General features: G+C 31.7%; 2 protein-coding genes across 2 annotated transcripts; one reads left to right on the forward strand and one right to left on the reverse strand.

Moving 5' to 3' along the window:
* Positions 1 to 6,502: 6,502 nt before the first annotated feature.
* NAR1 (ferredoxin hydrogenase) lies at positions 6,503 to 13,128 on the forward strand. The gene is made up of 12 exons (XM_012209258.4): positions 6,503 to 6,805; positions 8,615 to 8,833; positions 8,937 to 9,004; positions 9,267 to 9,420; positions 9,515 to 9,701; positions 9,893 to 10,019; positions 10,235 to 10,409; positions 10,518 to 10,567; positions 10,655 to 10,826; positions 11,004 to 11,130; positions 11,247 to 11,338; positions 12,539 to 13,128. The coding sequence occupies exons 2-12, from the start codon at positions 8,708 to 8,710 to the stop codon at positions 12,689 to 12,691; spliced, it is 1,431 nt and encodes a 476-aa protein (XP_012064648.1). The 5' UTR covers positions 6,503 to 6,805; positions 8,615 to 8,707; the 3' UTR covers positions 12,692 to 13,128.
* Positions 13,129 to 20,023: 6,895 nt separating this feature from the next.
* On the reverse strand, positions 20,024 to 21,385 carry LOC105627975 (agmatine coumaroyltransferase-2). The gene has a single exon (XM_089725678.1). It carries the CDS (start codon positions 21,353 to 21,355, stop codon positions 20,024 to 20,026), a length of 1,332 nt encoding a protein of 443 aa, XP_089581804.1. The 5' UTR covers positions 21,356 to 21,385.
* Positions 21,386 to 21,674: the final 289 nt, after the last annotated feature.

The raw sequence follows: 21,674 nt of genomic DNA on the forward strand, positions 1-21,674 counted from the left end.
TTTAAATATTTTATCTTATCATAAATAATTCTATACAGATAAAATTTGACAATTAAAATAATTCAACATGGATAATCTATAAAAAATATTATTTTTAATTTACTTATTAAAATATAATTTAATTATCTAGGTTTCAGATAAAGTTTATAATTCAAACAATTTAAATATTGTATCTTATCATAGATAAATATTATTTTTAATTTAATTAGTAATATAATTTAACTATCTAGGTTTAAAGTCTATAATAATTCAAACAATTACACATTATATCTTATAAGAAATAAGTATATAGATAAAGTTTACGATTCAAATAAATTAATATGGATAATATATAGATAAATATTATTTTAATTTAATTATTTAACAATAAAATATAATATAATTATTATTAAATATTATTTTTATAAAACATAAAAAATAAATAAAAAAAATAAAAATCTTTGTATTCATATCTATCAATTCCAAATAAGAAATATTTTAGTTTAATTTTAATATATATAATTTAAGTAGATTAAAAAATAAGAAGTTTTATACCAAAGAAAGTTATAATTATATATTATTTAAAAAATTGAAAAAGAAATTTAAGAATTTTGAAGACATAATTTTAGATGGTAAATAAAATTTTAAAAGAGGATTTCTAGAAACTCTTGCGCATATTAATATTTTTTTAAAAGAACAATTGGGTCTTATTCTTATTACTTTTTTTTTCAAACTATTATGAATTTATAAATATATTATATAAAACTCAAATTTAAATTCATAACATCTAAATAAAAAATTTAATCAATTATTTTTTAAATTCTAAATAATCAACAATTTAAATATATGATTTTTTGATAACAACAAACTTAATTAAAAAAATTGCTAATAATTATCTTTCATAAAATGTCCATCTAAGAGTTTTTGGATCAAATTATTTGTTGTCTTATAAGATGAATCAATTTGTTGTTATAAACGTTATTAATTATGTCAAAACTATAATTAAGTAGTTTTAGAAATTCCTTAAAAGTGAAAACTGATAATAATGTTACATTTGTGTAAATTATAAAATATTGATTAATTTTAATAGCCAATAAATGATAATAATATTAATAACTTAAAAAAACACTCCCTTCAAAGCATAAATTGATTGAAAAAATATTGATTGATAATAACCCAAATGATAATAATATTACATTTGTGTAAATTATAAAATATCGATTGAAAAAAAAAGCAATGACCCAAAGCGAAATAGAAAAGGAAAAAAATGAGAAATTAAATCACGAGAAAAGAAGAGTTCAAAAAAATAATGAGAAAAGAAGATAAAAAAAAATTAAAAGGGAACCTATAAACAAAATTTAGTTTTCTTATTTGGAATTCAAAGAAAGGGAAGAAAGAAAGTGAAAGAAAAACTAATCTAAGAATGATTTAAGATTCAGGTTGGTGGAGAACTCTTCATGTTCATCTCTTCTCTACCGCCTGTAAAAAAAATAAAAAATAAAAACTATCAGATGAGAACAATAGTAGAAGAGAGCATGAGGCGTAGAGATATAAACAAAAATTAAGATTCAATGAAATGAAAATATATAGTTAGATAAGATTAAATTTCAAAAATGTTGATTATTATTATAAAATATTAATTTTTAAATTTTAAAAATATTTTAATGGCCATTTAAATTGTAGAAATATTTTAAAAATGTTGATTATTATCATAAAAAATTAATTTTTAAATTTAAAAATATTTTAATGCCCAATCAAATTTTTAGAAATAAAGAAAAATCATAGTAAAAAAAGAAAAAAGTTCAAAAATTTATAAAAAAAGGAAAAATAGAAAGCTGAAAGAAGAGAGTGACAACTAGTATTTTTTTAAAATATTTTTTACTTCAGGATTATATATATATATATATATATAGAGAGAGAGAGAGAGAGAGAGAGAGAGAGAGAGAGAGAGAGAGAGAGAGAGAGAGAGAGAGAGAGAGAGAGAGAGAGAGAGAGAGAGAGAGAGAGAGAGACGATCTGAAAAATTATTTTCATTTAAAAATTTAATCATCGAATCCAACCAATGAAATCAACGAAAAAAAATATTTTATTATTACTAAATCGGACATGTAAACCAGCTTGAATTTTTTGAAAACCACACGAAAAACCCAAGAACCAAGCAAATCAAGCCAAATCATTAAATTATACCAAACCAGTTCGAATCGAACTGGATTGGTCTAGAAGCCCCAGATTTTTTTTTTCTTTTCTTCCTTTTCTTTTTCTTTTCTTCTCCTTCTTCTTCCACCAGCGCGCGACAACCTCCTCTTCCCCCATGCACTGCGTTTTCGGTCACCGCTCAATGAGAGTGTGACATCCCGACCTGGTAAAGCGATCCTAAGAGGGCGGGTAGAGCGAAGCTCCTGGCTAGCTTCTAGGATGGCAGGCTAGCTAGGGTAGTGGAATGCGAGATACAGGAATGAATCGAATCATGTATCGAAAATGGGGAAACTAATCATTAGAGGTGCCTTTTGATAGAATAGCTGGAGAGTTGGAAGAACTCCAGGATTAAGCGTGCTCGCTTAACGGAAATCCTAGGATGGGTGACCTCCTGGGAGGTTTCCCATTTCACCTACGGGACAAAACCGTGCGGGTCTTGCCAATCTTGTATGGGGGATTTGGCTTGGTCCAAAGCGGACAATTCCTTTGGTGATTAGAGTCGGGGCCTGACAGTTGGTGTCAGAGCTGGACCCCCTCCAGTAGATGTATGGTTCGAGGACGAACCATGCGGAAGCTGGTGGGCCTGTGACATCCCGACCCGGCAAAGCGATCCTAAGAGGGCAGGTAGAGCGAAGCTCCTGGCTAGCTTCTAGATGGCAGACTAGCTAGGGTAGTGGAATGCAGGACACAGAAATGAATCGAATCATATATCGAAAAGGGGGAAACTAATCATTAGAGGCGCCTTTTGGTGGAATGGCTAGAGAGTTGGAAGAACTCCAGGGTTAAGCGTGCTCGCTTAACGGAAATCCTAGGATGGGTGACCTCCTGGGAAGTTTCCCATTTCACCTACGGGACAAAACCGTGCGGGTCTTGCCAATCTTGTATGGGGATTTGGCTTGGTCCAAAGCGGACAATTCCACTGATGATTAGAGTCGGGGCGTGACAGAGAGCCAGGCGACGTTCGACTCGTCTGGTGCTACGGGTCTCATAAACCGGCCTCCTCTCACGCGGAAAGAGCTTCCATTGATGCGAAATGGAGCCATTCTTTCTTGATAGTTGGCTTTCATCAACTTTTGGCGATACACGCCGTTGCTGGTGATTGCAGTGTGAAGGGGGGCGCCGATCGCTTCATCTCCTCAATGCGATTTGGCTTGGTCCAAATTGGACAATTCCTCTGGTGATTAGAGTCGGGGCGTGACAGAGAGCCAGGCGAGGTTCGACTCGTCTGGTGCTACGGGTCTCATAAACCGGCCTCCTCTCACGCGGAAAGGGCTTCCATTGATGCGAAATGGAGCCATTCTTTCTTGATAGTTGGCTTTCATCAACTTTTGGCGATACACGCCATTGCTGGTGATTGTAGTGTGAAGGGGGGCGCCGATCGCTTCATCTCCTCAATGCGATCGTTTCTCCTCCATCAATCACAACAAGAGAGCTCAAAAAAGGGAATCCACCATGGACAGGAGCTCCAAGCACCTGTCAAGACTGATCCGTCTAGTTAGAGGTCCCATCTCACTCAATTGACATCGGAAATGGAACCATTAACGAAATTCGATTAGAGTAATGGTGTCCTTGCAAAATTCTGGGCAAAGATCGACTTTTCGGCCACCGTGGACGGTGGCGACAGCGGCAGTCCGGCGAGACCCCAGAGGTAGAATACTCCTTTTCTCGCGCTAATCATGGAATCGTCGCTCGATTCTCAATTGGTATGTTCTAAGACAAATTTCCCCATTTTCAGTATAAATTCTAAACATAATAATTATTAGTTGATGAAATTGAATTTGAATGAATAATCAATCAAATATAATTTTGCTAAGAATCAATTGGTATAATGTAGATGCAAATTAATTCTGAATATTGTTAAATATATTTCATGAACATTAGTTACAACTAGAGGGTTTGATATTGAGATAAGAATTGCTAGCTAATATTTATGTAAGCTAGTTTAGGAATTTTAATAAATATTGTTAGGAGGAGTTATAATTTAAAGCTTAGACAAGTAAATAGTTATCGAGCAATTAATAATATCATTGAATCATGCTTGGAGGTTAATATAAATTGTTAATTAATTGATTTGGAATTATTAAGTGTATATATGTGAGTGTAATGGATGATATATGTAGCCTGAAGCGAATGGGCTGGTTGGATTGATTGCCCGATGGATGGGCTGTGTGAATTGAGTGAACGAATGATTGTTGAATATGGTTACGGCGGACGGGATGAGTTGATGTGAATTGCCCGATGGATGGATTTTGATATTATATTGTTTAATTGTGGTTTAGTCAAATTTTAGGGAAGGTTCTGCTGAAATTTCGATAGAATCTAGGCTACACATAATTAATAAGTTTATTTAGATTAATTCTATAACTTGATACATAATAACTAAAGTGCTCTAATTATTTTATTATTATCATTATTATTCATTTAATTATTCAATTATTTATTTATTTTCATTATTATTGTTTATTATTATTATTTATTTATTTATTTTATCTTTGTTGTTTATTGTTAATATTATTTATTTATTTATTTGCATTTGAGTATGGATGTCTAATTGTGCATTGCATTACGATGTTTAATTGATCAATATATCTGTTTTTAATTGCAATGCTTGATTAGTTGTGATGTGATAATGTTTTGCCATGTTTGTGTGGAGTTGGAATGAAGTGGATCATGGGTTTGTAAGGGCGATTTACGAAACCGTTGACCGTGTGGGAGATCGGTGCTCCGTGTGCACCTGATGGTATGACATGGATAATATGGATAAACCACAGGGTGGCCTCCTATTGGTATGGAAAAGAAAAGAGAGAATGGAAAAACAATGAGAGGGCTGGTCAAGTAGGGATTACATCGGTCGGCCATGTATGGGGGGATCGGCTCGCTGGTGTACAAGCTATGAGAGGGTGAGCCATGCGTGAGGACGGCTCATTGGGGGGTTTCGGTGACGCCACAAACCAATTTCCACATGATGTGATTATGTGAAGATGTTAATAATTGCGAGTGTTGTTGTTGTGCCATTTGTGTGGCTGCCTGCGTGATCATATAACTAGTTGGATGACTAGATTTAATTATTTACACATTCGTGTGAATGCATGTGTTGTGCAATAATTATTATTCATTAATAAACTCACAACTCCTTTGTTTAATCTTTCAGGAAGTAGCTTTTCCTAAATCCCAGCTAAAGCACTGTTTCTTTCACTGTTAGTAAAAAGTTCTTTAATTTTAGTATTAATTCATTAAATAGATAGATGTACGAAAACTTCTCTGTATATATCTGTTAGTGACCTCCGCAATTGTAGAATTTACATACATTTAGTCGTGTGTTAACATAGACAAAATAATTCTGTGAGCCCATATTAGAAATGTAATGTATTGTAAATTGGCCCCGAACTGTGGAATGTTGTAGATGATAAATTTGGGCCGAGATATAATAAAATCTTGAGGTTTATTTTTCCCAGTAATATGGGCTGAATGTTTAAAATTTATATTTAGATAGTGGATTTTAGTGTTTCAGGCTTATTACATGCCTCGAGGGTCTTAAGCTTACTCGGGCTCTAGTGCCGGTCCAGCCCATGGAAACAGATCGTGACAAAGAGAGAGAGAGAGAGAGAGAGAGAGATTAAAAAAAAATAATTTAACAAATTTTATATGTCTCATTATCTACATTTATTATTTCTAAAAAAGGTAAAAATTTTAAATTTTAAATTGCTTAATAATCTAAATATTAAAATTATAATCAAATATCCAAATAAATACTATAAATAGTTTTGAAGAAAAAATTTTAAATTAGAACCAATTAAAATTATTTTAGGATATTTTTAAAATTTTAATTAATTTTAAAAAGATTTAATTATTCATATATTTATTTAAAAATTAATTTTAATAAAATATATCCAATCAATCAAAGAAGATTTATATGAAAGGCAATTTCAAAGGTATTTTTTGAAATAAAAAATTTATATTATACCACTTAGAAATTAAATTCAATATTTTTTCTTTTTCAATTTAAATTATAAAATATTGGAAAGAATTTCAGATTTATTTTTTATAAGTTTTTTAGTAAATTTTAAAGCTTTTTTATTGGTTATTCTTTTTTTTTTTATACTATTGCTTATTATTAATTTTAAAAAGAAAAATTGAAAAGAAGTTATCTAGTTCCAATTTTAAATTGAAACAGAACTCTAGGTTTAGGCGTTTAGCAGTTTTAATTGTCTTTGAAATCATCAAAAGCGGTTTAGTTCCGATTTCACTTGCTTTAACCGAAACCGACACAACGTATAATCCAATTGCATTCTAACTGAGGGTAATTGCAGCTCAATTCGGATTTACAAAACGACGCCGCCCACGGACACTGTTCTAGTTCCAGTTCTGTACGCCTCTTCTATACTTGGTTTTCTAACGCTGAAAGTCATCAATGACCGACCTCTCATTTAAAGAATCTTGTGAATCGTCCTCTCTCATTCTTTTTAGTAGAAGAATTGTGAAAATTGGTCTGCTCTCGAATTGATTTGTGATAGACTATTCCGTATTGATCGGAATCGGGTCGGTTTCTTTTGTGGTGTTACATCGCGGCTGTTATATTGAAGCTGCTTTCTTTTGATAATTTCATCATCTCATCCACTCACTACTACAGGTAATTGTGCTCAATCTTGTATCTGGTATCTTCTTCGAGTCTGAGTTCTCTTCGGGAAGGAAAAAAAAAAGAATTTTGAGCTTTTTTTTTTTTCTTTTTCCCCGTCTTTGCGGAAATGATTAATTGAAGTTAACATAAGCACCGCTTCTATTTCATTAATTTCGTATGCATTAGTTTAGCGAGGAGGGAAATGGGGGAAGAGGGTTCTTGAGTGGGCTGAGAATTGCTGTGGTTGAGAGTACTCTTTTTGGGATATAATTAGCGGCGATAGATTGCCTAAACCAGAGAGAAGGAGATGGGCAGTGATATATTAGCGGGCTGAGAGAGGGAGATTAACGGCGTCGTATAAACCCTATACCTAATTTGGTTTTGGGGTGCGACATAGGTCAAAAAGTTCGGGTGTTCTTGGTTATTAAGCCTCTTAATTCCCCAGGCTCTAACCGCAGTATTTATATGATTTCATCAAATTTTGACGAAATAAAAATTAAACTAACCTCACTATCAGCTGGGTAATTCAAGAATCCATGAAGACTTTGAAGTTTTGGAAGGAAAAAGCAAGAGATTGGGAAGTTATAGAATGATAAAGCTTAAATTCTGAAGAAGTAAGAGGGGAAGTGAATTTTTTAGGAAGAAAAAGTAGCGATTATTTTTTCATTCTGTGTATTCAGTCGATTATTTCTCAATCAACTCTTATGTTTTTTGGTTGGTTCTCTTTTCTCAGAGAAATTGATGCTCTTTTGTCACAAACTTCTCTCTTTTCTCATATTTGATTTGTACAACCTCTGAAAACAATTGTTAGAGAATATGACAAGACACTTACTGAAAGCAGAATCGATGCTCTTAGGTATAGACTCTATGTAATTTAAAACCATGATACAGATCTTGTCACATCTGTTCAACAAGTTATGCCAGAAAATGCAATGATGCCTTTTCTTGTATGACCGCTTACTATATCAATTTATCATTGGAGGAATATATTTTAAATATACATATTGATGCTACATATTCAGAAAATAAAATGATATGACCTATGAAATCCTTAATGCTGGGACCTGCTATATGCAGAGCCCTTATTTGTTTATTTCTAAGGGAAATTTTTTATCTACTAGTCAACAGTAATTAGGATATGGGAACTCTTGAGAGTGTAATGAGACCAGCTGCTCCATCCTTTCCAGGAATTCATTACAGAAAAACCATCTATGTTAGATACAGTAGACAGAGAGGTGTTTTTAAATTAATAAATGGAAGCTATATTGATATATTGGTAAGCTTTAAAACAGCAACGTTCAGTTGGAATTAAGTGTACAATCGTGTCCTTGCTTTCTAAACCAATCGATTTTGTGTGGTCTGATACTCCAGAATGGCTAACAAAGAATGGACATTACTAGGAAACAAGTCTTATTCTAGTTGATGTAAGCACATACCCTTGGTTATTTGGCATTTATGGTTACAGGTTGTAGAAGTTGTTATATAAAGTTAACTGCCATCTTAGAAGCTACAATTGTGACTAATGATTAACTTTATTAGGAATGCAATTATGAGATATACAAAGCCCACTTGTCTTTCTAGTTTGTTTTTACTTGTAGGTCTTTACTTGAGCTTTTTATAATTTATGTTAGCCTTTTCTTTTCTTTGCTTTTCTTTTTAAAATGTTTTCCTATCATGTCATACCATTTCACTGAATGGCAACAAATTTTACAACTCATATTGAGTTGGACAACATTAACTCTACTAGGTGCTCTCATATTTATAGGATCTCTCATATTTAACAACTAATAAAATCACCTCTGCCATTTTCTTTCTCCACAGTACCCGTTTGGAGACTAAACTAAGAAAGAAAACCCATAAAATAGGGAACAAAATATTCAGTCGATTTTGAGCAATTGGAGAAGAGAAACAAAGATGTCAGACAAGTTTTCTCCGACGTTAAGGATTGGAGATCTTAGTGATTTCATAGCACCGTCTCAGGCTTGTGTTGTTTCTTTAAAGGGATTGAAATCAAACGCAAAGACATCTGATAAACCTGAAGTAAGGTTCCTCGATTTATTTCAGTTTTGATTTTTTTAAATTTATTTAGCTGGAAATAAATAGTTTAATTTATTTTTCTGGGTTTTTTGGATTTTATTTGAAGGTTTCAGTTGCCGAGACGAAGCAAATTGATCCGGTTAAAATCTCGCTGAAGGACTGTTTGGCATGCAGGTAAGTTCTATTCTGGCTGAAAAGATTGATGCACATGGTTTTTGTTTTGTTGTTTTTGCGTTGGCAATTAATTAACTAATCAATGAAATTTGGAGATTTCTTAGTGGAGAAGTAATTTATGGGCAACATTTTTGGGGTGTTGGGGAAATGTGGAGCTGCAGCTTGATATTGGTTGAAAAAGAATTTGTGCCTTTTCAAAGTCATTTTGTTAGGCTTTTGCCTGTGTGAAGCATAGAATTTATAATATGTTGTGATAATACAGTGGATGCATAACATCAGCAGAGACAGTAATGCTTGAGAAGCAGAGTTTGGATGAATTCCTTTTGAATATTGATAAAGGAAAAGCAGTTGTTGTCTCACTATCTCCTCAATCTAGAGCTTCTCTTGCCGTTCATTTTGGCATCTCCCCACTTCAGGTATTAATTTTTTAGCATATGTTAAAAAAGAAAGTTTATTTTTAGTATGAACAGGGAATATTTTTTGTGACATGCAAGTTCTTGCAATTTTCAGGTTTTCAAGAAGCTCACTACTTTTTTTAAGTCCATAGGAGTAAAGGCTGTATTTGATACAAGTGTCAGTAGAGATTTAACTCTTATAGAAACTTGTAATGAATTCATTACTCGCTACAAACAAAGCCAATCAAATAATGATGACAGATCAAAGTCAGCCCTACCTATGCTTTCATCAGCATGTCCAGGTTTCTTTCGTATCCTATGAGTTCAGAATCAGTGCATATGCTATAGCATCCTCTCCATCTTTATACTATATTCCTTTCCTAGACCCCGCTAACAAACAAAGACATAATGGTTAAGAGAAAATAATGTTAGAAATACATAGTGGATTACATTTGGTAAAATATGTTTGATTAATATTTTTCTGTTATTACAGGTTGGATATGCTATGCTGAGAAACAACTAGGATCCTATATTCTGCCATATATATCTTCTGTGAAAAGCCCTCAACAAACTATTGGAGCTACCATCAAGCATCACATATGTCAAAAGATGGGCCTTAGGTAACAACTGATTTTGTTTATTTCTGAAGTACTCACTGTTTTATTTCTAACTGCGCTAGAAGCATATTAACTTTCACAGTTTTTTGGGGAAAAAAATGAGAGTGATTATTGGGGAGTTATTGTCCGTGTTAGCTGGGAACAACAAAGAAAGTTTAGACACCATTTTGGTATTTTGTATGCTTGTATGATTTTATTGGTGATAACATGTTTAATAGGCCTGATGAAGTATACCATGTGACCGTGATGCCTTGTTATGATAAGAAGCTTGAGGCTGCAAGGGATGACTTCATTTTTGAAATAGGATCTCAAGAAGAGACTAATGGGAGCAGTATCAGGCTTGCAGAGGTAGATTCTGTTTTGACATCTGGAGAAGTTTTAGATTTGGTAAAGGTGAGACTAAGGTTTGTAGTAACATCTATAAGTTTGTTACATAATGTCCTTTTATATGGTTAAGAACTGGGGTTGCATAGTTAAATTTTATGTCATCAACTTTTGCAGTTGAAAGCTGTGGATTTTGCAGCCTTGAACGACTCACCACTAGATAGAGCGTGAGTATTCAATTAACCTTCTATGCTTTATATACATGTCTTGAGAGTGCTGATCACAAGATGAAAAATCTGTTGATGTTCCTGCAGATTGACTAATATTAATGAAGACGGACATCTTTATGGAGTAACTGGAAGCTCTGGTGGTTATGCTGAAACAGTCTTTCGGCATGCTGCTAGAACACTATTTGGAATGGAAATTGAAGGGCCTTTGGCATTCAAAACTATAAGAAATACAGATCTACGTGAACTGACTCTGGAAGTGAGTTTGCCCTTTCTAATTTTGGTCCTTGAAAATTTTGGAGCTCCACGTTTGCATGGCCTAGTTAAGATTGAGTCATTGCACTATAGATTTGAAAGTCATAGAATAGGGTATGGTTGCTTATCCAGTTATCACTTTTATTATTGTATACTTATGTTTCGCTGTCACATATTCCAGGTAGATGGACAAGTAGTGTTGAAATTTGCATTGTGTTATGGCTTCCAAAACCTGCAAAATGTTGTAAGGAAAGTTAAAATGCATAAGTGTGATTATCATTTTGTGGAGGTCATGGCATGTCCATCAGGTTTGTTTTTCTGCTTTTCCTCTCTCCCTCCTTTTTCTCTCAAATATACTTGGTTGTGGATGTGTAGTTCATAAAGTTGGTGGAAGCATCAGTTAATAACATTTTTGATGAAAAAGGTTGTTTGAATGGTGGAGGACAAATCAAGCCAATGCCAGGGCAACCTCCAAAGGCTTTGCTTCAGTTATTAGAAACTGTGTACATGGAAAATGTAAGTATGTAACTTTCAGTCTAATACATAGTGGAATGATATATTATTGTTTTTTTATCATTAGTTACTGTGAACACGTGGTATCCAAGTTTATGATTAGAAAGGGATTCTTGGTTTCTATTGTCTATAAATAATGGCCTAGATGAACTATTAGCAATAAGGATTAACCTCTATGTCATGTGGTCAAGCTGAATCCTGTCTTAGATGTTAGGTTGGCAGTACATACGTGCTTAGTTCTTCACAAATGGTAGAAAAGCAATCACTAGTTGGAAGTCTAGAGTAGGTAGCATATAAAGCTAAGTACTACTTAGGAATCGATGAGACTCCAGAGTCCTAATTAAGCTATATCTAGAGTTTGCATTGCCTGGTAGGCAAAGTTTTTGAGCTGTGATTTGGTCTTAATGAAAACTTCTAGTCTACAAGTGGGAAGGTTGTTGATTTCCAAGTCCTACATCAGACAAAGACTATTGAGTGATATAAAATGCTTATAAGGAGCTTATATGGAAATCAAAATCTATATTAAATAAATATTCTTCCAGCAGTTCTCATTTTCTAATACTCTCTTAAGAAAATTAACTGTTAGAAATTTTATACAATTGATTTAAAAATTATATAATGATGATAGCTATATTTTTATGTATAAATTAATTTGACTCAAAAAATTCTTGAAAATCTTACCGAATTGACCTTTAAAAACTGATAAATTGTAAGCTGGTCAAATACCGATAGCTTGGATAACGAACCAACCACGATCACCCCAAGATAACGGGATTGTCTTTCTAGTTTGTGTTGGTTGATCCACTTCTAAGCTTGTCTACTAGTTATGGAATGATCTTTAGTATGTCTTATTGTTAGCATATCTTGTTGGATGATGAGTTGGTGAAATGAAGTTTACTGAAGCAGCATATTAGAAATGCAAATGTAACCCACTAGGTAAACGATGCCCTGACCTGGACAGGGGTATCTATCCCTCCCTGCCTGGTTGCTGTTCCTACAGCATATAGACTCTAAATAGTTATTTGTAGGTGCTCTAAAAGGTCTTGTGGGTTATCTGTGTGCATGATACTCTGTTTTTAAATCTGTAATTATCTGCTCTCTCTCTGTCTCTGTCTCTCTTTTATTTTTTATTTTTTATTGTTTTTAATGGATAAGTATATGCATTTACGGTTTAACTGATCCTAATATTTATCAAATTTATAGGTTTTGGTAGCAGATCCCTTTGACAACCCTTTAGTTAAGGGTCTATATGATGAGTGGCTTGAAGAACCTGGTTCAGAGAAAGCTAAGAGATTCATGCACACACAATATCATCCTATAGTAAAAAGCATAACTGCTCAGTTACATAATTGGTAAACCAGGCCCCCTACTGATCCCAAAACAAAATGTTGGAACTTTCATTTGCCGTCTATCCTCAGTATTGTTGCAATCTCACGAGCAGTACCTATCATCACTCGTGCCCTGCAATTCTGGTTAGCGATGGGAGTCCAATTTTGATAGAGTAAACAAAATTTGTTATTGTAGCATTTTCAACTAATGTATATGCTCTATACTAGAAGCCGTTTAGATAGGAGAAAGAGATTGTTATATGATGCTGTATTTTTTTTTCCCACTTTGCCTTTGGGTTGAAGGGTCCCAATAATAATTTCTCAAAATCTGAAATCATGTACATGATGCATTTTTGTCCTATTTTTGTATAATTTAAACAGGTCTGCACGGAGAGTGACCTATTACTAACAAAATAAATGTCATGTATCAGTTCTCTAATGAAGGAATCAAGCATAATTTTGAGATGTTTGAACTGTTTTTCTCCCCTTGTTTCTGGTTTTTCAGCTCTTGGTTTTTGAGAGGCTTCACAATTGCAAAGTTTGATTTCTTTCATTTTCTCTTTGTTTGTTATTTATACCTTGAATAAAAGAAGTAGCATTATTATAATAATTTGAAATGGTGGTAGTTTAAGTTTCAGCCTTTTGAGTTATAGTTTTAATTTTTTTGATTTATTAAATATTTCAAAGTATTAGTTTAGGAAAAATCAAATGCTATAAATCATATTTTAAAATTCATTCTTAGTTTCAATAAATCCATCCACTAAAATTTTTAAATAATCTTTCACTAATTAAAGGAATCAAAGATAAGATATTGGTACAATGTCAACAGTCTTAACAATAAAGAATAATTTTGAAGTATTCTGACGTATAAAACAAATATGATAGTCAAGAAATCGTTACATGCATACTATGCTTGTATTGTTATATTTAAAGAAAGGAAAAATGAAGAAAACACAAATCTATATAATCTTATCTATATATTTATACGTGTAGATATGAAAGCTGAAATAAAGATATATTTATACGTGTAGATATAAAAGCTGAAATAAAGAGAAGATTTGATGCATTCTCTTTATTCAACATTCTATTTTTCTTTTTTAGAAAATTTGAAAATTTTTCTTATTTTTCTTAATATGATCGGCCAACTTAACATAATAACAACTGATAATTTTTGAAATCTAACCTAATCTAATTTAATCACCTGAACTTAATCCAACTGAAACTCTAACTTCTCTGAGATTTATCTGAACTAAAGGTGTTATCATATATATCTCGAGCTTCTTCAACGAAAGCATAAGTCTTTTCCCACAATAACTATGGTGCGTGTTCTTGCTTGATGGGTTTTTTTACTAACGTTTATTGATATGTTAAGGCATTTTAGTTTTTATTCCTTCTAATTGATTCTCTACACACTTCTTGTGATACAGTTACATGCTTGCAGTTTAATCCCATTGATGATGATTCACTGATCATCAGTGTTTTCATAGATGAGAAAGTTCGCATCTGGACAATTCCTGATTGTGGGTTGTAATACATTGGAAGTGAGTGTGTTCTCAATTCATGCGTCCTTTCCCCTTTTATGCCAGATTCAAACTACATATGTTGAATATGCGCTCGCACAGCGATTCCAAAGGGTTTGAGCTCAAAAGGCCAAATGATTCTATATATTCCTTTCCACGCCCAGAGTGCATGTGCCGTATGAACAAGACAGAATCAAGATCATCCGCTAAATGATTGCTTGGGAATATTTTGATGGTTGGTTCTTCTGCCTGTATTTTGATGAGCAAATCTTGATGCTGGCCCCCATTTTTGTCTCATAATTCTTTCATTTTTTCCCATTTTTCCCTCCGGTGAGAGGGCATACACTTCAATTTTGGGAGCTTTAAAGATTTATTGGAGATTACCGTCATATGATTATTAGGGGCTGGATAAAGGGGAACTGCATTTTTCTGTACATGATGCTGGAAAACATACAAAGAGCAGTTTTTTTTTTTTTTTTTTTTTTTTATCGCAGGATTTTTCCGGGCATTAACTAAGCATTGTTTTTCTACATGCTGCTACAGCTGCTGTATCTAACAAGCAGAATAATGATACATTTGATTCTTTCCTACCCTGGTTTTTTGGCGTTTGTAAATTAGTTGGGGTTTGATCCATCCGTAGGACCTTAGAGACCAGCTGAAGGAGTTGTGTACATTTGATTACAAATCAGGGTATTGATTTATTTATTTATTTTCCCTATCTTATCATGTCTATAGATACTCTTTTTACTTCATTTTCATTACTGGAAAAAGAATTATTTGTTCGGTGTTTACATTCTTTTGTCTTGCAACTTCTTTTACATTCTAATTTTACTTGAGGTTTTAATTATTATTAATTGTGGGTTTTCTTTGAAGAAATTATTATTAATTCTAGGATGAAAATTGAGATTCTTTTATAAATCCCCTATTTAATTGCGAAAATAAACGCAAATTTAGAAAAAATTATTGTTAATTTGTCAAAAATATATATCCAATGGATACCAATTTCAGTTTCCATTACTTCTGAATAGGCGCGGCCATTTTCTGGTTTTCGAAATTGGTAGGTATCAGAACCAGAACCGGTGAAAATCGAAATCGAAACTGGAATTGAAATCGGTGGCCTACGGTCCAATTCTGGTTCCACCATGTTTGGAACCATGAACCGTTTTCGAAAACAACGGTTGTTTCAGCCGGTTAAAATCGACGATTGGAACTGACAATTCGAATCGGCGATTCCAAGCAAAATTTGAATTTTCTGTCAAACGGCTAGAACCGACGATTCCATCGGTTCGAACTGACGGTTCCAACAGCTTTTTTTATATTATTTTTCCAAATAATTTTGTGAAATTTCTAAATTACCCCTCCTAACAACTATAAACAGTTAGTTTTTAGGGTATTTGTGGAAAATTGATTTTTTGGATTTATTATAAATACCCTTTTCCATTTACAATCCCGTTACACAAAATTATCTCTGCTCTCTCTGCTCTATATCATTCTCTACTCTACAATCTCTCCAATTTTCATTTCTAAATTGTTGTCTAAAATATTGCAAAATAATTTCTCCAAATCCAATCTCCAATTATTTGTCTAAATTATTATCAATTAATTTCTTCAAATTTTAATCTCTAATTATTCTCTCTAATTTTTTTTTATTCAAATTTTCAAGTTACATATTATTCTCCTATAATGACAAATAGAGGAAACACAAGTTCCAGTAAGGGCAGGGGAAAAGTTGGAGAACACAAAATTCATCTATGCCTACGAACGACATTTTCGATTTCACTCTCGAGCAATTTGATCTTGAGGGATATCTAAATGAAAATTTGAAAATTTCAACTCAAGAATTTGAATTTAATGAAGAACAATTTACAACAAGAGAAAGAGCAATGTACGCAAGTTATTCGACAAACAAGACAAAGTTCTGACATATTCGTCATTCATGTCATGAAGAATTTGAAGGCGACAAAATATTTGATGTAATTTGTAATTATTGTAGAACATCTTATAAATACAAGCAAGTGGATGATTATGGATCATTTTGGAAGCATTTGGAGGCAAAACATTCAACAAAAATAGGAGTTGATCGGTCTCAAACACAAATTTTCGGGTAGACATTTTCTAACTTTTTTTTATTTCAATATTCTGAAAAACATCAAAAAGAAGAATTAGCTAAAATAATTTCTATGAAATTTATCTTTTAGTTTTGGTGAAAAAGTGGATTTTAATCAATATTGTCAAAAAGCTTTAAATCTTCTGCTAAAAGAGTGCCAAGAAATACTGTAAAACGAACTATTATTTATTTATATAATAAAGGAAAAAAAAAGAGTTAGAACTTTTATCTTCTGAAATAAAAATTCATTTTTCAATTTATTGTGATATTGGAATAGTTGGCAAATGCATTCTTATATGGGTATTACATGTCATTGGATTGATGATGATTGAAAAATTCAAAAAAGAGTTATTGCATTTCGTGTTTTTGATGATAAACATACTGCAAATAATATTTATAGAATGATTGTTTCAATTTTAAATGAATATAAATTGACCAAATTTTTTTTTTCAATTTCATTTGATAATGCTCCTACCAACACTAAATTAATTATTAAACTTAAATCAATTTGTGAACCAAATGTTGATGGAAAATTTTTTCATATTAGATGTGCATGCTATGTTTTAAATTTATGTGTACAAGATGGTTTAAAAGTTCTTGAATGTTTTATTTCTCCAATTAAAAAAGTTATTTCATATTTATGGGGACATTCCCAACTGATGAAAAGTTTGGCTAAATTTTATAAGGAAAATAAAAAAAAGACCAAAATATTTTCCAAGGGATATCCCAACTCGTTGGAATTCAACATAGGAATTATTAAACGAGTCTTTTTCATATAGATAATTATTATGCATATTTATTACTAACAATATTGAAGAAATTAATTTATATCCACAAAATTGAGAGATTTGTGCAAAACTTTTGAATATTTTAAAAATTTTTAATGATGCTGCATATAAATTTAGTGGGGTTTATTATCTCACATCTCATTTATTTTTGCCTATATGCATTAATATTGTTAGTGCACTTCAAGAATTTGAAAATGACTTATTACAAAATTGTGTTTTATCAATGAAAAAAATAGTTATCTTATTTTAAAAAATATACCACTCATTTTTGTTTTTGCTTGTGTATTTGATCCTAGATGTAAATTTGAAATTTTTATCTAAATTTTTGACTCTTTATTATGAAATATTAAATCTTGATGTAGAAGATAGTGTCAATATAAATTATTGCATGAAGTTAGGAAAAATATTATAGACATATATACTAAATTTGTTGAATATTCTAGTTTATCTACTTCTTCTAATTATTCTCAATTTAATAATCAATCGTTCCCAACTAAAAATGTAAGTGTTGGTGTTACTAAACATATATTATTACAAAGACAAAAAAGACCTAGGGGATCTGGTTTTTTTCCCGAACTTGCAAATTATCTTACCACAAATTATCTTACCACTACTTTCAATTTGGTGATATAATAATTTTTCAATTCTAGATTAGTGGAGTCGTCACGCCAATACATTTTCAACCATTGTACTAATTGCAAAACAAGTTTTAGCAGTTTCAGTCTCAACTGTAGCGGTTGAATAAACTTTTAGTCAAGGATGAAACATAATTGATGAAACATGATCTAGGATGACACCAGATTCACTAGAAGCACAAACGTACGTAGATGATTTGAGCAAGACCGAACTAAGAGCACAAGAGAATATCAAAGAAAATGAAGATTTATATGATCTTTATGATGTGTCCTAATTGGGAACATCAACTGGTGGAAATATTGACTAAGTAAGGTAAAATAGGTGAAATTGATATAAGGTGAGTAGGAACTTTGTGGGCTTTTATTCCTCTAAATTCCAAGAGGATACGTAGGCAACTTAATTTTTGAAAAGAAAAAAGTTCAAGCCTTTTTTAAAAAAAAAAAAAAAGTTCAAGCCCTTTTTTTTTTTTTAAAGTTCCAACTTTGTTTAAAAAAAAAAAAGTTGAAGACTTTTTTCTTTTTTTTTTTTTTTAAATTAAGTTCAAGCCTTTTTTAATTTTTTTCTTAAAAGCTTTTTTTTTAGAAATTATTTCACAAATTTTTAAAATTTAAATTTTCAAGAAAAAATATTCTCTAATTTTTTATTTTATAATTATGCGAGTTGTCGAAAAACTGGTCGGAAAACCGATTGGAACCATAGGTTTTAGAACCGTTAAAGAACCGGAACCAGAACCGTAACTATTCGGTTCCAAACTGTAATCAGAACCATCAATTTTCGATTTAATTGCAGAACCGTGGCCACCCCCGCCTCTAAAAGCCTACTAGATTTTGATTCCGTTGGATTTAAGTATTGTGGGTCCTATACTGACGGTGAATTTTTCCTGTAATTCTTTTAGTTAAGTAAATCGTATCATCTATCATCTATAAAGATTAATCCCAAAGGGAGACAAAAAAAAAAAAAAAAATCCTATTATTATTTTTCTTTATATGGTTTTGAGTTTGGAAATTTTTAAGTAAAATTTAATCTTATATTAAGTTATATAAATTGTAAATATTCAAACGAAAATTAGGAAATCCAAGGCTAAATTTCAGTATAATTAAAATTTACTTATCGATCAATTGTCAAATTCTGCATAGTTTGGTTTTAAAAAAAAAATTAATCTTTTGCTTATTTTTCAGTTCTTTGATCTTAATTAGAAGTTTTGAAATTAATAGAAACTAATAAGTATATATAGATTATTAAATAACTAGATAATTATGACTTCTTTTTTACATAACTATATTTATATAGCAACAATACAATTTATTCTCTTATTTATTTATATATTTTATTGGTTAATTTATTTTTTTAAAATTTAATTAATATTAATAGAAAATTAATAAAAATATACAAATTATTAAATGACTAGATAATTGTAACTTTTTTTTTAAAAACTCTACCTATCTATTAAAATTAAAATTTATCATTTATCTGAATACTTTAATTGGATAACTTAAATTTATTTTTCAAATTTATTTAGTATTAATAAAAAACTAATAAATATATACAGATTATTAAATAACTAAACAATTACGATTTTTTTTAAAAATATCTATCTGTTAAATCTAAAAATTATTTCGTCATTTATATGTATATTTAATTGGATAACTTATTTTTCAAAAATTATTTAATATTAACATAAAACTAATAGATATATACAAATTGTTAAATAATTAGATGTTATATGTTGACTTTGAAATGTTATATATTAGTTAGCAAATTCCATCCTCCGTCTAATATGGTATTTAGAAGTTCTATTTGCCAATCTGGCTTATCTTGAATAAGTTATTGATCGATTGATTTATTATATATATTGAGTTTGTTTATTCACGTTATTTGTATATAATTGAAATTTACAAAGACTTAAAATATTATGCTACTGTAAATAATGTTATAGTTTTTTTTTATTACAAATCATTTTGATATTTACCATTATAGAATTATTTCATTACAATTTTGATTGATCTTTTTAACAATTTGATAATTCATACCGGTGTATAAAAAAATAATAATATAATCAACTACAATAATTATTAGAATAATAAAACATAATAACATAATCAACTACAACAATTATTAGAGTAATATTTAAATATCGGTTTTTGGACTAGTTATATTTAAAGATAAGTGTTTATTTTAAAGCAAGTAGTCTACCTTTAAGAAAATACATTGCAACAAACAATCATTTAACAAGAACTTCAATCTAAGAAGCTGCGAAGAATAAAATGAAAAATGAAAAGAGAAAGAAGAGAAAATTCTATCCTGGAAATTTATTCTAGTGAATAGACAATTTCTTTGAAGGTAGCTGCGTTGTCCAGGAAAAGAGGTATGTAAGCATCAATACTCCCATCACCGATGAATGAAGGTAGAAGAAACAACATTCCTTCAGTTGGAAAATAAGAAGGCATAAATAGATATGGATTCCCTCCTCCAAAATCAAGATCATAAAATGGAAACCTTAGCCAACTATCAACTTCCAAATTAGGGCATAAAGCTGATTTGTTCATCTCCGCAGTTAGAACCAATTCCTCTTCTTCATTCTCCGCCTTATGGGTGGCGAAGTCTATGAATGACTTGAAGTAGTTATTGTTCACCTTTAAAATGGCATCATGAATGAGCTTGGCAGCATGAGATAATGGCTCATTCACTAGGTCTTTAACTCTGGAACTTGGGAATGCCCATAGCACCAAGTTACCGAAGTACTCATTCGGTACTGGCGGACTCATTCGATTGCGACCATTGACTGAAATTCTCACGCTGGTGGTTTCAAACCTGCCGAGTCCTCGAGCTTTTGTTATGCTTCTCCACAAATGAGCAACTAAGCACTCAAAAGTGCTATAAGGTTTGTTGTTTGTCGAAGATGGTGGAGAAGCCCTGAATTTGAGCTTGGAAAGAAATGCTAATGTGAAGTGTACTTTATGGATAACAATGTCATCTGCAAAGTTATTATCCAGACAATTATTATAATTATGAAAATCTTTGACGACCTTGCTTTTGAATTCAACTCCTCTGTGTTCAAACTCAAAAATTGGAGGTTTTCTAGGCTTAAAAATGGTCCGATCATGAAAAGGAAGGGGGCTTATGTCAAGTCCTCTAGCAGCTTTTCCCCAAGCAACTAAGAAAGTGCTAGTGGATTGACCATCAGCTACTAAATGATGGGCTGTGAAGCCAATCACTAATGAGCCACAAGTAAACCTTGTGAGCTGAACTTGCACAAGCTCCTCAACATCCTTTAAGCTAGGGTGAAGACTGAGTAATATTGAAGATGGCTTTAGAGGCATCAATCCATCAAGCTTGCTGTCCACTGATGCCTCGACTAACTTCACCCCTTTATCATTAAGAAAAATGACAGGATCACCTTTCTCATTTTCTCCTAATCTTCCTGCCCATTCCCTATATTCTGATAAGGCCCTTTGCAGCCCAAGCTCAATGGTTGCATTGGGTGGTGTTGGAGGACGATAGGCATAAATAACAGCTATGTGGGTGTTGTAAGTGACCTTATCAAATACACTAAGAGGAATAGATTGTGAATTTGAAGGAGAATCGCCATTGTCTTCATAAATTGGCTTAACATTCCTCACTTTTTCTATTCTCACTTTCATGGTATCCCTAGTGTTTTTTTTCCTTATGCTATTACCTTCCCTAGAGAAATTAAAGGTTTTTGGAGGATCTGTAGCTATGAGGGAAAGCTCCTCTACATATATATAATTAAGGAAGAGCTTAGCCTATACCAAAACATTGCATGGTTAGTGATTTGTCTCGAAAGCCCTAGAAACAGAAGAAATAATAATTAAAAAGTTAGGTATACACATATCAGTTTTGTCAAACTTATAAAATAATGCCAATATTTATTCATAGGACCATATCATAGGCTATGGTTATATATTCAATATAATTGGATTGATTTTTCTCTCTTTAAGA

Source organism: Jatropha curcas, chromosome 1 (genome assembly GCF_041381405.1).
Source record: "Jatropha curcas cultivar XTBG-Jc1 chromosome 1, XTBG_Jcur_1.0, whole genome shotgun sequence".
Classification (NCBI taxonomy): Eukaryota; Viridiplantae; Streptophyta; class Magnoliopsida; order Malpighiales; family Euphorbiaceae; genus Jatropha; species Jatropha curcas.